General features: G+C 41.5%; 1 protein-coding gene across 2 annotated transcripts in view; it reads left to right on the top strand.

Moving 5' to 3' along the window:
- phka1a (phosphorylase kinase, alpha 1a (muscle)) overlaps nucleotides 1-14,798 on the top strand; it is a 157,548-nt gene that overhangs the window by 18,684 nt on the left and 124,066 nt on the right. The window contains exons 2-4 of one of the 2 annotated variants that reach the window (XM_084313406.1): nucleotides 3,005-3,163; nucleotides 5,601-5,648; nucleotides 8,911-9,079. In XM_084313406.1, the coding sequence (XP_084169532.1) occupies nucleotides 3,005-3,163; nucleotides 5,601-5,648; nucleotides 8,911-9,079 (376 nt within the window). The remainder of the gene's footprint in view (nucleotides 1-3,004; nucleotides 3,164-5,600; nucleotides 5,649-8,910; nucleotides 9,080-14,798) is intronic. The other variant, XM_084313407.1, reaches the window with a different exon arrangement.

The raw sequence follows: 14,798 nt of genomic DNA, 5'->3' as shown, positions 1-14,798 counted from the left end.
GCCTCCCACACGTTACACCTCGCCAATGAGAGTCCGCGCTGGCAGGTGAAAAGATGTGACAGGCTGCCTCCTCGTGTACCGGAGGGGACACGTGATGCAAGGCTTCTATCCTCCCTACAACCGGCCAGTCGGGGGCATATGCGAGCAACGTTCAAGACAGGGGAGGGAAGAATTGGCATAATGGAATTGGGATGGGAGAAAAATAGGAGAAAAAGTGGATAAAAAAAAGAGTCACCTTTTATTTTACAAAAAGTGATGTTTGGTGATAGTTAGATTTGCACTTTATTAATCCCAATAGGGAAATTTATTCTTGTTTGATGATCAAGAGGCACCTTTATTTGTTTTAAGTTTGGTGAAAAAGCAAGTTATTGCACTATTAATCATATTTGTTTGATCAAGAGTAACCTTTTATATATATATATATATTGTAGGAGCCAAATCCTATGATGATAAATTGTAACTTTATTCCCCCCTTAGAAATGTAGTTTATTATGGTATTCGTGCTTTGTGTTTATTAATATTTGTCAATGAACTCCAAGATGGAGACTTACCTGGTCAACTCCCCTTTTTTCCCACGTTCCCCCTAACCACTCCTATAACATGGCAGGTAATTTAGAGTTCATGCAGGCCCAGGTGGAGCGGTACCATATCGTTTTTGACCGCACTCAATTCGCACTCAATTCGCACTCAATTCGCATTTGATTGACAGTTTAAGTTCATGTACATAACCCTTTTTGTTTGTTTTATAGTGGTAGGCAGCTATTGGGGCTGTTGTGACTCGCTTCCCAATAAATCCTGTTTGTTTTGAAAGTACATTGGACCAGCGTCATCTTTTCTTTTTGGATTGCAATTCGGAGCGTGTCGGACTAACAACGCATTACCTGGAGCCTCAAGGCAACTGTGGTTCGTATGATTGCCTTTACATATATATATATATAATTCTTTTTTTTTAAGTGAAGATTGGTGAAAGTTAGGTTTGCACTTCAATCCCAATAGGGAAATTCATCTTGGTTTGATCTTTTTTCAAGAGAATAAAATCGATTAAAATCGTAAATCGGATAAAAAAAATAAAATATATCTGAGATTTTATTTTTAGGCCATAAATGCTTATTTTGTTCCCTGTATATATATATATATAATTGGTAAACTGTCTGGGGCTTTTTTTGCCCCCCTTAACTGATTTTCGAGGTCCATTTGGTCCATTTTTGAGGGCATTTTGCCCCAAGCCCCTGTTAATTTCGAACCCTGGGTAGAATAGATGATGATAATAATAATAATAATAATAATAATAATAATAATAATAATAATAATAATAATAATAATAATAATAGAGCATAGAACAAAGTAATAACAGTGATAGTGATAACTAGGGGTGGGACGATACATCGATCCAGATCGATACATCGATGTAATTATCAACAATCGAATCGGATCGATGCGATGTAATAAGATCGATTCATATCGATACTCTTATTTTGAAAATCCTGTGGCGAGTCTCATATCTGCCCAAGAACAACAGCAGTAGCTCCGTGTGTGTAGATGTTACAGCATAGCATTCTCCCTTTCTGTGTGTGTGTGTGTGTGCGCGCGTCTTTGGAAAGACAAGATGAGGTCAGAGGAGTTTGATGTTTAAATGTTATTTAAACATAAACAATATAATACATAATAAATGTAGGCCTATACATGATCATGCAACATCAACAAATTGTTGTAGGAACGGTTTGGGAGAGGGAGGTTGTGAGTTTTGAGTTCCAAAAAATGTAGCTTAAAGTTTAAAGCTCAATATATAAAAACGTGGCACTTTACAGTGAACAGGAGGTCTATTTGTATTAAAAACAATAGATTGATTTTCCTTTAAATGTCTGGAAGAGCTCAAAAATACAAATGTCAAATGATATTTTCATTACCTTTTTTTTGTTGATCTAAATGTTACCGATTGTGTTAAATGGGCATATGATATCATCTCATATCGATCGCAGGCACCTGAATCTAATCGTATCGTATTGTATCGTGAGAGACTTTGTGATATCGGCAAATATCGTATCGTTGTCCAAAGAATCGATATCATATCGTATCATGATGAAACTGGTGATTCCCACCCCTAGTGATAACAGTAGTGAACAGTAGTGAGTGGCAGGATTCAGTAGTAATAGTGATGATAGTGTACATGTTCCATAATGTAATAACATGCGGTACCAGAGTGTGCAGTGTTCATAGTTCATGTAGCAGTACTGTCCATCTGTATGTCATGTATGTATGTTATGATGAATTGAAAACGGGGGACCCTGATGTAAACAAGACTAAAGTCTTTCTCTGGTCTGCATCCCCTTAACAATTGTCTGTATTGAGCCGTACTGTATTGTACCCATTCTGCAATCTGTTAATAACATTTTCAATCAATCAATCAATCATTCAATAGTTAAGTGTCAGACAGTCCTAACCGTTCGCAAGTTCACCAGCTGTTAGCTCTCCAGCAATTGGCAGCAGTCCGTGGCCCGCGGTCGTGGAGCCTGATGGCTATGTCCCCACGCCAGTCCCCTCCGTCTCTGTCTCTGTGCTGAGAGACGAGTGCCACCGCTGTCCTGAAAATTGGGCAGATTGATTTGTGGAGTAATTAAATCTGGTACTGTGCATCCATCCACTTGTGGTTGTACTGGGCTACTACTCCAGGGCTCTACGCTAACTATTTCCCCCAAGGAGCACATGTAAAAGATTTAGGAGCACAGTGAAAAATGTTCAAGTAACTAGGGCTGACCTAGTGACTTTGCATTAGTGTCACGGCTCACTAAGTGAGCTCCGGGTGTCCAGTATGAAGAACAGCAGGGGTTGTGCTGAGAACGTACGTGTCCGATCGACAACATCATCGGTAAATACTATAGGGTGAGGGGTCCAAAATTCTCAACTTACCCTTTGAAGTGCTGATATGCCTGAGAACGCCGACCTCTAACCTTTGATCTCTCTCTCTCTCTGTGTCTGTCTGTCTGTCTGTCTGTCTGTCTGCTAGGATCCAGTGACCGGGTTACTGCCAGCCAGCGGGGACCAGCCAGACGCCTGGGTCAGAGACAATGTGTACAGCATCGTCTCTGTCTGGGCGCTCAGCCTGGCCTACAGGAAGAACGCAGACAGAGACGAAGACAAGGCCAAGGCCTACGAGCTGGAGCAGGTAGGAGGGAGTGTGTGTGTGTTTTATTAAAATAAAAGTACAATAGAATATAATAGGAATGGGAATCGAGAATCGGAATCGATTGGGAGCTGGTTCCTAATTGTCCGATTTCCTGGAGTCGCATGCCTCCGTGACTATCGTTTCCTCTCTATGCCATGTTTTTCCGACAGTTTTAAAAACAATAACGTTAGCGCCATGCATGCAGCCATAGCAGACTATTTGATTCCTTGACTAGGAAAACCTAAAGGGCTTGATATTGCGACCGTTTTGTGTGTGCAGTGAAAACTGAAAGTGCTTTGCATCCTAGTCATTCATTTACATGGTAAAGTAACATTAGCCGCTCGCTAGCTAAATAGCCATGCTCATTGCAGAGAGAGACAGAGAGAGAACACTGAGCTGGCCTTTATTTATACAGGTAGGTTATTGCTAACAAATTCTCTTTTGCAATAACGACCTGTTGAATGCAACTACAGTTCAATAGATTAAATTAGTTCTCAAATACATTATTTTATTTAAGTGTATAGTTGATTATCTTTTACAGTTTTTCAATTTTTCTGACATGGGGGCTCAACAATAAATGATAAATGACTATCAGAAATGTCAAGTTGCATGTTGTTATTCTAACCAGCTTAGTTCTGTTGCATTTCCAATTTATTTATTTCGGATCGATAAGCAGAATCGATAATGGAATCGTATAGATAAAATCTTATCAATTCCCATCCCTAAGGTCAGGGTCGATGTGGTCTCTTACATGGTCTCGTACATGGTCTCTTACACTGTCTCTTACATGGTCTCTTAAGGCCTCTGCATGCTACAGAAACTTCAAAGCAACTTCAACACAACATCAGCGCGATTTCAGCGCGGTTGTTGTTTAGGGTCTTGTAGACTGTGTTGCGAGGATGCTGCATATTGTCTCAAAAATCTAACCTAAACAACCGTTGCGTTGATATTGCGTAGCAGTGATTGGTTGGTTAGCGAATGGGGGCGGGGCTGTCATAGAATAATATTGGTCTCGCAGAGAATACCATCCGCCATTGTTGTAGCCAGCCAGCGTTGATGCTAAATAATTAGCGTCACATAGCTGGCCTTTTTCTGAAAACCCAAGCACATATTGTTCCATAGCATACGCCTTCAGTTGATCATGACAAATCCTCTCTTACCTTGACGATTAAAAAGCCTCCATAATTTAGTAAATAAAGCTGTAGCCAGCCAGCTAGCATTGGTGCTATACAAAATGCTATCCACATTAGCTACATAGCTAACCAACTAAATACAATGGTATCCTGAGGTAACTTTAACGTTAAATACAACGTTTGCTAGTCGAAATGACTGGACACACACAGGGACAAGTTAAACATCAATCAATTAATTTATTCCAATAGGTAGTTTGAGCTGCATGTGAGCCGAGGTCCTCTCCATTGGAAACTAATGACGTTACGGTAACGTTAGCTCGAAAAGCACAGAAAGTTAAGCTGCTAGCAACAGACACTATAACACTTCCGGTCGGGGGATTTCAAAATAAAAGAGCGACGTCTAAAATCACCGGAAATACGTTTATTTTGTACATTATCTAACGTTAACACTAACCTAAACTAACTTTAGTTAAACTAACTTTGCGCCTCGATGTTGCAGAAGCATAAAGGCAGAGTGTCTAAAACACTGTTGCTTTGTCGATGTTGTGTTGCAGTTGCTTTGAAGTTTCTGTAGCATGCAGAGGCCTTTACGTGGTCTGGGACATGGTCTTGAACGTGGTCTGGGACATGGTCTTGAACGTGGTCTGGGACATGGTCTTGAACGTTGTCTGGGACATGGTCTTGGACGTGGTCTGGGACATGGTCTTGAACGTGGTCTGGGACATGGTCTTGAACGTGGTCTGGGACATGGTCTTGGACGTGGTCTGGGACATGGTCTTGAACGTGGTCTGGGACATGGTCTTGGACGTGGTCTGGCACATGGTCTTGGACATGGTCTGGGACATGGTCTTGAACGTGCAGTTAGTGGCTTGAGGACTGCAGGCCTATTGGGAAGGAGAGTCAAACAGCCAGCAGTATTTAGTTCTGTCTTTGCTGTAATAGCCAGCTAGGCACTGTGGTGGAGAGTTGTCTCTGCGTCCTTGTGTGTGCCATCCATCGGTCCATCCAGCTGTCCGTCCTATCTTTGTGCTGAGTGCGTGTCTCTGTTGTGTGTGTGTGTGTCCATTCTTTCTCTGTGCTGGGAGTGTGTCTCTGTTGTGTGTGTGTGTCTGTGTGGGTCCTTCCCCTTTCTGTGCTGCGAGTGTGTCTCTGTTGTGTGTGTGTGTGTGTGTCCTCTCTGAGCGAGAGTCAGTGTCTCCGTTGCCTTGGACTGCAGTGGTCTCATGTTTCTCTCTGAGCACAGAGGGTGTTGTGTTGAAAATGTCAAAGTTAATCTCCCTCTCTCTATATCTCTCTCTTTCTAGAGTGTGGTAAAGCTCATGAGAGGTATCCTGCAGTGTATCATGAGGCAGGTGTGTAAACTTTCGATTCCCTTATCGCTGCCAGGTTTTTCCTACAGTTGCGCAATAACGTTAGCGTTAGCATGTAGCCATGGCAGACTCTATTTGATTCATTAAGGGCTCGAAATTGCCTGGGTTTTGGTAATATGCTCCCGCTGTTTGGCTTCTTCTATGTGCAGTGAAAACTACTTGAATGCTTTAGAACCTAGTCATTGATTTAGTTCAGGGTGAGCTAAAATTTGCCGCGGAGCTAACGCTAGCTAACGTGAGCTAACGCTAGCTAACGTGAGCTACCACTATTTAATCAAGCTCACAAAGAGAGATAAACAGCTGACAGCGGATAGTACAGGTACAAATACAATAAAACAGCAGGTGGGGGCTGTTGTGTAAACCTTGTACTCTTTAGTTCACATATAATAAGAGACGGAGTGTTTGTTTACTAGTCTGTACACTGTAAGCCAGGAAGTACCGTGGTGGTGCAACACAAGCCAATGCCTTATAGGACAGGGGCCCAGGGAGGGAGGGAGGGAGGGAGGGAGGGAGGGAGGGAGGGAGGGAGGGAGGGAGGTAGGTAGGTAGGTGGGTAGGTGGGTAGGTGGGTGGGTGTCTGTCTGTCTGTCTGTCTGTCTGTCTGTCTGTCTGTCTGTCTGTCTGTCTGTCTGTCTGTCTGTCTGTCTGTCTGTCTGTCTGTCTGTCTGTCTGTCTGTCTGTCTGTCTGTCTGTCTGTCTGTCTGTCTGTCTGTCTGTCTGTCTGTCTGTCTGTCTGTCTGTCTGTCTGTCTGTCTGTCTGTCTGTCTGTCTGTCTGTCTGTCTGTCTGTCTGTCTGTCTGTCTGTCTGTCTGTCTGTCTGTCTGTCTGTCTGTCTGTCTGTCTGTCTGTCTGTCTGTCTGTCTGTCTGTCTGTCTGTCTGTCTGTCTGTCTGTCTGTCTGTCTGTCTGTCTGTCTGTCTGTCTGTCTGTCTGTCTGTCTGTCTGTCTGTCTGTCTGTCTGTCTGTCTGTCTGTCTGTCTGTCTGTCTGTCTGTCTGTCTGTCTGTCTGTCTGTCTGTCTGTCTGTCTGTCTGTCTGTCTGTCTGTCTGTCTGTCTGTCTGTCTGTCTGTCTGTCTGTCTGTCTGTCTGTCTGTCTGTCTGTCTGTCTGTCTGTCTGTCTGTCTGTCTGTCTGTCTGTCTGTCTGTCTGTCTGTCTGTCTGTCTGTCTGTCTGTCTGTCTGTCTGTCTGTCTGTCTGTCTGTCTGTCTGTCTGTCTGTCTGTCTGTCTGTCTGTCTGTCTGTCTGTCTGTCTGTCTGTCTGTCTGTCTGTCTGTCTGTCTGTCTGTCTGTCTGTCTGTCTGTCTGTCTGTCTGTCTGTCTGTCTGTCTGTCTGTCTGTCTGTCTGTCTGTCTGTCTGTCTGTCTGTCTGTCTGTCTGTCTGTCTGTCTGTCTGTCTGTCTGTCTGTCTGTCTGTCTGTCTGTCTGTCTGTCTGTCTGTCTGTCTGTCTGTCTGTCTGTCTGTCTGTCTGTCTGTCTGTCTGTCTGTCTGTCTGTCTGTCTGTCTGTCTGTCTGTCTGTCTGTCTGTCTGTCTGTCTGTCTGTCTGTCTGTCTGTCTGTCTGTCTGTCTGTCTGTCTGTCTGTCTGTCTGTCTGTCTGTCTGTCTGTGACCTGTTATTCAATAGATTAAATTAGTTTAAGAAAAAAAAAAAAAACATTTTAAGAGAATCTCAAATACATTATTTTATTTAAGTGTAGGCTATAGTTAATGTTTTATTTTTTACAGTTTTTGTATTTTTCTGACATGGGGCTCAACAATAAATGACAATCAGAAATGTCAAGTTGCATGTTGTTATTCTAACCAGCTTAGACCCCTACGCTCTGCATCTTCTGGCCGCCTCAGACCTCCTATCCGAGCCCCGGGAGGGTCATCAAAGAGAAGCCGCCTATTCTCAGTCCTTGCCCCACAATGGTGGAATGAACTACCCACCCCAGTTAGGACAGCCGAATCACGTCCAATCTTTCGCCGTCGACTAAAGACGCACTTCTTCAACCATTATCTGAATAAAAAAAAAAATATCTAACCCTAACTAACCGTACTGTCATGCACTTGTCCTAATAAACTAACCTACACTGTAGCACTCAACACTTTGATGAACATTGTTACTCAGCTGATAGAGTTGTGCCCTTCCTGATGACTTGTCGTACAGAACTTGTAAGTCGCTTTGGATAAAAGCGTCAGCTAAATGACTAAATGTAAATGTAGTTCTGTTGCATTTCCAATTTATTTATGTAAATTATAAATTGAGCAGGTATCGATAAGGGAATCGATAAAGAATCGAATCGATAAGCAGAATCGATAATGGAATCGTATCGATAAAATCCTATCAATTCCCATCCCTACGCCGTGACTCGACTTGGACTTGAGCACTGATGACTCGGACTTGGACTCGAGCATTGACTGCATTGGGACTCGGAAGGTGCAGACGAGGACTTGGACTTGTTAATTGATAAATACAGGTTTAAAAAAAATAAAAAATATATATATATATATATAGGCCCTAATCATTTGGCATAAGATATTGATGGCTAGTGCATTTGTTTGGCTATTGTGTCACCAAGTAAATAAACTCCCTTTTGAAACGGTGACCGCTGTGTCATTTATGTTTAATGTAGACATTTTTATTTATTTGTATGTCAGCTCTTTGACTGCCAGAGTGGAGTGGACTCAACCTTGATGACTTGGACTCGGACTCTGACTAGGATAATGGGGACTCGACTCGGGCTCTTCTTTGGTGACTCGGACTTGGACTCGAGATTTTTAGTGACTCGACTACAACACTGACACACGCACATGAGAGGTGAACATAGCAGGGGTCCTGCTTCAGATTCAGATTCCTTTATTAAGCCATTTGTGTAAAACACATTGGTAATTGTTGCGGCATTAGTGTATGCATTTTTTCATAATTTATTTTCACAGTAACAACAGACACAGGACGAAAACAGTGCCGTGGAGGATTAATAATTTAAATATATATATATAAGTGCAGAGTTCCAGTAAAGACCAGTGCAGTATTTTGCCAGTGTCATTGTGCCAGTGTCACTTGGGGGCGGGGCCTGAGTCATTGATCAGAGGGGAAAAAGCTCAGTCTGTGTCGGGCTTGCTTGTTCCTGCTCATCCACGGAACATTTAAGGGGCTGATTTGAAAACATTTGGTCAACATTCTCTTTTCTCTTCTCTGCCATCTCTCCATCCCTCCATCCCTCCGACTGTGACTGGTCACCCATCTTGTGGTCGGTGCCACAGCTGGATAAGGTGGAGAAGTTTAAGTACAGTAAGAGCCCGTCGGACTCGCTCCACGCCAAGTACAACACCAGGACCTGCGCTACAGTGGTGGGAGACGACCAGTGGGGTCATCTACAGGTTGACGCAACCTCCCTCTTCCTCCTCTTCCTCGCTCAGATGACGGCCTCAGGTAAGGGACTGTGTGTGTGTGTGTGTGTGAGGCACCAACAGCTTTAACCTGAATATAAAAAAACATTTATTAGGGCTGGGACTTTATCGCATTAATTTAGATTAACTCATTGGACGCCAGTCACGAGTATAGTCGGGTTAACTCGCCGACGCTTGAGCGCCAATCGCGAGTTTTTTCTTTTATTAGCGATATCCATTCATTTTCATCCATCCAACCTGATGTTATCCTTGGGAATGGGTCTGAGCTCGCAAAAGGGCAAATACCGCCGCCTATCGTCTCCCGGATGGTATTGCACATCATTGGATTGGATTGGCTGGGACTGTGCATCAAAAAAAAAAAGTCCGGTCCAGGTTTTCCTTCTCGGGCATGCAGTATCGTATACCACATTGACTGGGGACACTGAGCAGCGTGGATTATGTCTTTTGGATATATAACGTTGGATCAATAAACGTAATCAATATTTGGAATGGCGATCAGGAATTGGATTAATCTTTTTGCAGGACATCAGATGTGAGGTAAGGAATCTGTTACGAATCTTGGGTTAATCAGATGTTCCTTTTACCGCCATCGGAGTGTGCATGCCGTTGGCGCCAACCAATGCACGGATAAACGATTTTTCAGCCCGCTTCTGTATCGTGCATGAGGACACATACTATCGATAATCTAGCGTTTATTTGAAAACGATTCATAAATCAGCCGAAAAATGACCGTGTTTTGTGTATTCCACTAAAGGGCTATTATCACGTCTTTCTCTGGAATTACTAGAAATCACCAAAACTATACTCGTATTCAAAACGGTAGAAAGCGGAAATGTACAGATGAAAAAAACAATCCGTTTTGTACATGTTGACTGCAAGCAACTCATTGATAAGCGACGGGTGTATTAGACTCATAGCCATAATTTAAGATATATTTTAAGCACTCGCAAATCTCCCCGTCCTCCCATTGATTAAAGCAGCGACCATCTAGACCAGGGGTAGGCAACCCTAGGCACGCGGGGGCATTTTCATAGGCACAGGGGGCAGCATAAATATATATATTTTTTTGCTTTTAAATATTATAGTGAAATATTTTGCACTGTTGTCGCATTTATCTCGTTGAAATCCTCCCACAGGTTCTTTTTACTACCACATATTTAATTGAGACCCTTTATTTGTTTATTATTTCAATTTAGCTGGAAATACATTGCTACATCATTCAGTAACATTTGCAGATCCTTATAACAAAAACATTATTACGGTCACCATTGTGACCAGTGGGATTAATCAACACATTTTATTATTTATTTTTCTATTTCATGTTAACACTTTGGTTGCCTAAGGTTAAATTAATGATATACCATAGATTGCCAGCGCTATTTGTCTATGGAGAAAGTCCCCTTCTTTGCAGGGCTATAACTTTTTAAATTCTATTGCTACATTGCCATTATTAGGGCCCATTCAAAGTCCTATATGTATTGTTCATTGTGTAGCAACGTAAAACTTTTTCATTCACATATTCATAGTAAAGTATGGTCTAATGCAGGGGTGGCCAACCCGCGGCTCGCATGTTCTTGGTATCTGAATCTAGGGACATATATGGATCAGTGTCAGAAATAGTGTGTCTGTTACTAGGCTTGAGTAAATTGTAATGAACCAAAGGAGAATATCAATTCTATTTAAAAAAAAAAATATCGTTGACTGTAAATAACACCATGCTAAAATTGACCAGACCTGAAAAATCTAAGCAAATGAATAAAGGGAAGATGATTAAACAGAAGGTTTTGTAGATACAGTACTGAATTCTGCCATCTTTTTTATAATGTAAATTTCTCCACCATTTTTCATCATATTGCAACACCGTTTTTTGCAAGACGTTCACAGAAAGGTAGAGAAACTAACTGCGTTCTGTTTTATGGCAATAACGTTCAGGTTTGTGGGAGATAATCCCAAAAAATAAGAGAAATTAAAAAGTAAATCCAGAAGTCAGATGATTGACAGGGGCTGGTGTGAGCTGGGTAGGGTAGTTTTTCTAAATTTGAAAGCCCTGAGTCTCTTCCTTCAAAAGACTACACTCACTTTTGGCTGTGCCACTTCCTCCTGTCAATATGCGCCGGTTTCCGACTCAATGCCCTGAGATTTCTATAATCTTATATTTCACTAATAACAGTTAAAATAATTGGTAAACAAACATAATGCTGAAAATATACACTTTTACTGTATATCTCGGGCTTAAGAGGTTAACCCTGTGAGGCCCAAATTAAAAAGAAATTAGCAACTTCAGAGGCCAGAGGGTGGGACATATAAACACATTTACTATCAAATAGCATTGTGAGGCTGAACAACAGGACCAATTGACTATACATGTGCTTAAAGGGGAACTATCTTATAAATGGCTTTTTTCAGTGTTTACCATTGTTTCTTAGCTATGTGGACTTATATTAATAGGATATATGTCTCTAATTCTCATATTGGCGAATTCTTCCAATTCTCCTCTCACAATATTCACCCTCACTGAACTGAGTCATCTGAAAATGTGCATATCTGTGATGTCAGAGATTTCTCAGCTGCATAATAATGTGGCAGTTGATGTGGCAGTTGGCACCAGGCCACACAGTGGTTGGAGCCCAGCCTCAAAACGGCTTAAGATCTTGAGGTAGAAAAATGCGGTTTTTAGTACTTGATTAGAAATACAAAACAATGCATTTAAAAAAAAAAAAAACCTAGGTGTTCCATAGACTCACAGGAATTGTGTAAAAGTGCCCAAATAGTGAAAGAAATAGTAAAATAGTTCCCCTTTAACATTTTTTAAATAAACATTATTCTTTTAAATGGCTAAAAGTGATTTTGTAATTTTGCAACCGTGGGTCTCACAGGGTACTTTTAACCCTGTAAGGCCCAAATAAAAAAGACATTAGCAACTTCAGAGGCCAGAGGGTGAGACCTATAAACACATGAAGGGTGCCGTGACTGAAAAAAAAGGTTGAGAAACGCTGGTATATGGTGTGGCTCTTTGTGGTACCACAGTCATTTTTTTGTGGCTCTTAGTCTCTGACTGGTTGGCCACCCCTGGTCTAATGTATAAGTATGTTTTCATCTCTTTCTGCAGCTTTCTCCAGAACGTGATATATAGCCCCAAATGCATTATATTGATGATGAAATACAGTTTGATGGCAATCAGCGCGATATAAAAAATTCCAACTAGACGTACTTCTAGAAGTTACTACACGTCATCTGATGTTGACCGGATGGGCGAGGGGGCGTTTATAATTCCGTGGGCAGCGTTATACCAATCATCTAATGTGGGTCAAATGTTGATAATATCAGTTATTATCGAAGACGGTAACGTTACACGCTGAAACTCACCCCAGTCTCCGCGCGCCGTTGGCCGATCATCGTCGAGTAGACATTTTATCATTATGGGATATATTATTACCCGGTCCATCTCCAGCTTGTATAATGGTATATACGTCCAAATCATGTTGTTTATCGAGTTATTGGCAATCGATCGCTATGTAGAGTGACGAGCTAGAGTCACGGGACATGTACCGAGTGGCCGGAAGCAATACGGACGTCTAGCAAAACCTCTAATGCGCTTCCTGTTAAGCGCTTGCGCCGATCGGCCACCAGATGGCGCTCCTGAACCGCCAGAGAGCTCAGTGGGTCCTGCTGGTGGATCTCAGGCCAGCGGAGGGACATTATGAATCCGATCGCAGATTTTTGAAATATTGATATAAAGACGACGTACAGCGTCCCCCGGCAACTTTAGCATGGCCAGCAAAGACGTCTAAAGACGGCTCCCGGCAGTCAAAGTGTTAAAAGCAATTTTTTTTACTCAAAATGTGAGTATTACCAAGTCAACTTGTGTTCTTAAAACAATGACAATAAACATAGTTTTATTATGTTGAAATAATGTGGTTGTGTACTTATTTTTCTGTTAACTTATTATGGATTGAAAACTGAAAACATTAATGCACAGTAACTGAACTCAATATTTTTAAGTTCTGGTAACTTATTATAATATTTTTTTTTACAGTGTAGTCTTGCGATCAATCAAAACTTATTTACACGATATACCTCACATTCACCCTCCATTCACATCCTAGTGTTCTCCTGGTGTTCTCCATTAGGCCTGTAGGTGGAGCTATGACGGCACACGTACCGATGGTGTGTGATGTGTCCAAAAATTAATGGGCAAATGTGAGTGAAATGGTCGCACTGTATGCAGCTGTTTGTCTGCATTGCATTCCCCCCCCCCCCCCAACTCAGATTTAGGGTTGATACAACCATCATAATAATATTGTTAATAATAACAATAACAATAATGATGTAATAATGTAAAAATTATCATTAAAGAGACCTGATTATGAGAAAAAAATGTACGATGCATGGAATATTGTTGAGGCACACTTAGGGCTGGGCGATAAAACGATAACGATAACTATCGCGATAAATTATTTCCTCGAAATAAACATGAAACGTGGTCGCAAAGTTTCGATATATCGATTTTCCAAGCTTGGATATGAGCACGCACTAACAACCAATCGGTGAAGGAGATGGCCGAGAGCGAAGGAGACCCGCGCTGCACCTCTGGGTAGAGAGGTAGGACTCACTCAACAACAAGGCTTGCTAGGCTAATTAGCTTGCACGGCGATGTTTTATATATTTACGTGCCGAGTATGTGTGTGGCGTGAATTCTGAGGCCACGTTTATAGTAGTGTGGGTATACAGTGGACGTCGTTTCAATATATTGTGGCGGAAGAGAGTATTTTAGTGTGATATTTAGCACATTGTCATGGAATACACGCTTAGAAGCAACAGGCTGGCTAGGTTAACTAGCTTGCACGGCGATGTTTTATATATTTACGTGCTGAGTATGTGTGTGGCGTGAATTCTGAGGCCACGTTTATAGTAGTGTGGGTATACAGTGGACGTCGTTGCAATGTATTGTGGCGGAAGAGAGTATTTTAGTGTCATATTTATTACATTGTCATGAGATATTCCGCTTGTCGGCTAACTGCTAACGTGCGCGGACTGATGACGACATCAACTCGACTCGAGACATTCGCAGCAGCATAAGAAGTTAATTAAACTTGACAGACATTATATTGACGATAATTATCGATATCGAATTATATGAAAATAATTTTATAATTTTATCGCGATAACGTTTTTGGTCATATCGCCCAGCCCTAGGCACACTAGTTACAACTATATTTCAAACAGGCACTCCATGTCAAAAAGGTTGCTGACCCCTGATCTAGACCTAATTCAGTCATATAGCTCCGGCGCTGAATGAGTTAATTAACTACAGAAATAATTAAAAGTTAAACAAATGTATGCATATAATCGCATGATGATTTTTCTTTATTGTGTAAGAATGTTACCGTTCAAAGGAGACCAGACTCATGCATGTGCTATAAGTATAAAGTATAATAAATAGCAAATAACTTTTTTTCTTAGTCTGGTTTGTTCATAAAGAAAAATTAAATAAGAGAAATTTCGTTTTTTTTTTCAATGGTCAACTGTTATGGAATGTACTTGAAAGTACTGCGTTTTACCTTTTTCTTTTTTTTACTTAAATGTTTATTCAACATTTATAGACATACAACACAACATTTACAGTGACATCCATAACATAACCACATACAGATGTGGGTCCCTTGAATATGGCCTTGTTCAGCCGTCCAGACCCCCGTAAGAGGGGAGAAACCCCGCCCTCCTCCCCGAGAGATAGAACA

The sequence above is a fragment of the Notolepis coatsorum genome (genome assembly GCF_963971535.1).
Source record: "Notolepis coatsorum genome assembly, chromosome: 4".
In the NCBI taxonomy this organism is placed as follows: Eukaryota; Metazoa; Chordata; class Actinopteri; order Aulopiformes; family Paralepididae; genus Notolepis; species Notolepis coatsorum.
The sequence above is the reverse complement of the archived record's forward strand: the minus strand, read 5'-3'. Positions and strand labels throughout refer to the sequence as shown.